This window comes from Penaeus monodon, chromosome 19 (genome assembly GCF_015228065.2).
Source record: "Penaeus monodon isolate SGIC_2016 chromosome 19, NSTDA_Pmon_1, whole genome shotgun sequence".
Lineage (NCBI taxonomy): Eukaryota > Metazoa > Arthropoda > Malacostraca > Decapoda > Penaeidae > Penaeus > Penaeus monodon.
In genome coordinates this window covers 3368692-3369188 of record NC_051404.1, presented here as the reverse complement: position 1 = coordinate 3369188, position 497 = coordinate 3368692, and the positions used below count along the sequence as shown (strand labels likewise).

The window sequence follows — 497 nt, the reverse complement described above, 5'->3', positions numbered from 1 at the left end:
GGACTGAGGCATATATGAAAAACTGCACCTTCCTTGCTATTCTTGCTCCATGCATGGACACCGCCTATACCCGTAAATGATGTAGAGTCTTTATGTAGACCGACTGATGGACCGCCGAAAGACGGAGACCTGTTTCGTATGAAGAGCCCTCATGGACCGCCTCCCACAGTGTCTCCTGCAGTTAGTAAACTCCCAGATGCAAAGGCTGAAAAGGAGGAGAAGAAAAAGGAGGATCCTCTGATTGAGGAGAATTTGAATACTGAAGAAATGCTCTCCGAAGTGAAAACAGCTCTGGATGAGTCACTGGAGAAAGTGTCTGGTGAATTGAAGGTTGGTTTACACAGTTGTATGGTTTGGTCTCATAGTTAGAATGATTTTATGAGTGTTGAAATATATTATACCAAAGAAAAAATTATCTGCTTCCGGTTACCTATAAACATTTAAGGATGGAGAAATGTTTTTGCTTCTCTGGAAACTAATATTAGTAATAGGAAAAG

General features: G+C 41.2%; 1 protein-coding gene across 1 annotated transcript in view; it reads left to right on the top strand.

Annotated features, from left to right (window-relative positions):
- The window catches only part of LOC119584975 (steroid receptor RNA activator 1-like), a 7548-nt gene that overhangs the window by 4514 nt on the left and 2537 nt on the right, over positions 1 to 497 (top strand). The window contains exon 3 of the mRNA XM_037933571.1: positions 99 to 330. Within this exon, the coding sequence (XP_037789499.1) occupies positions 99 to 330 (232 nt within the window). The remainder of the gene's footprint in view (positions 1 to 98; positions 331 to 497) is intronic.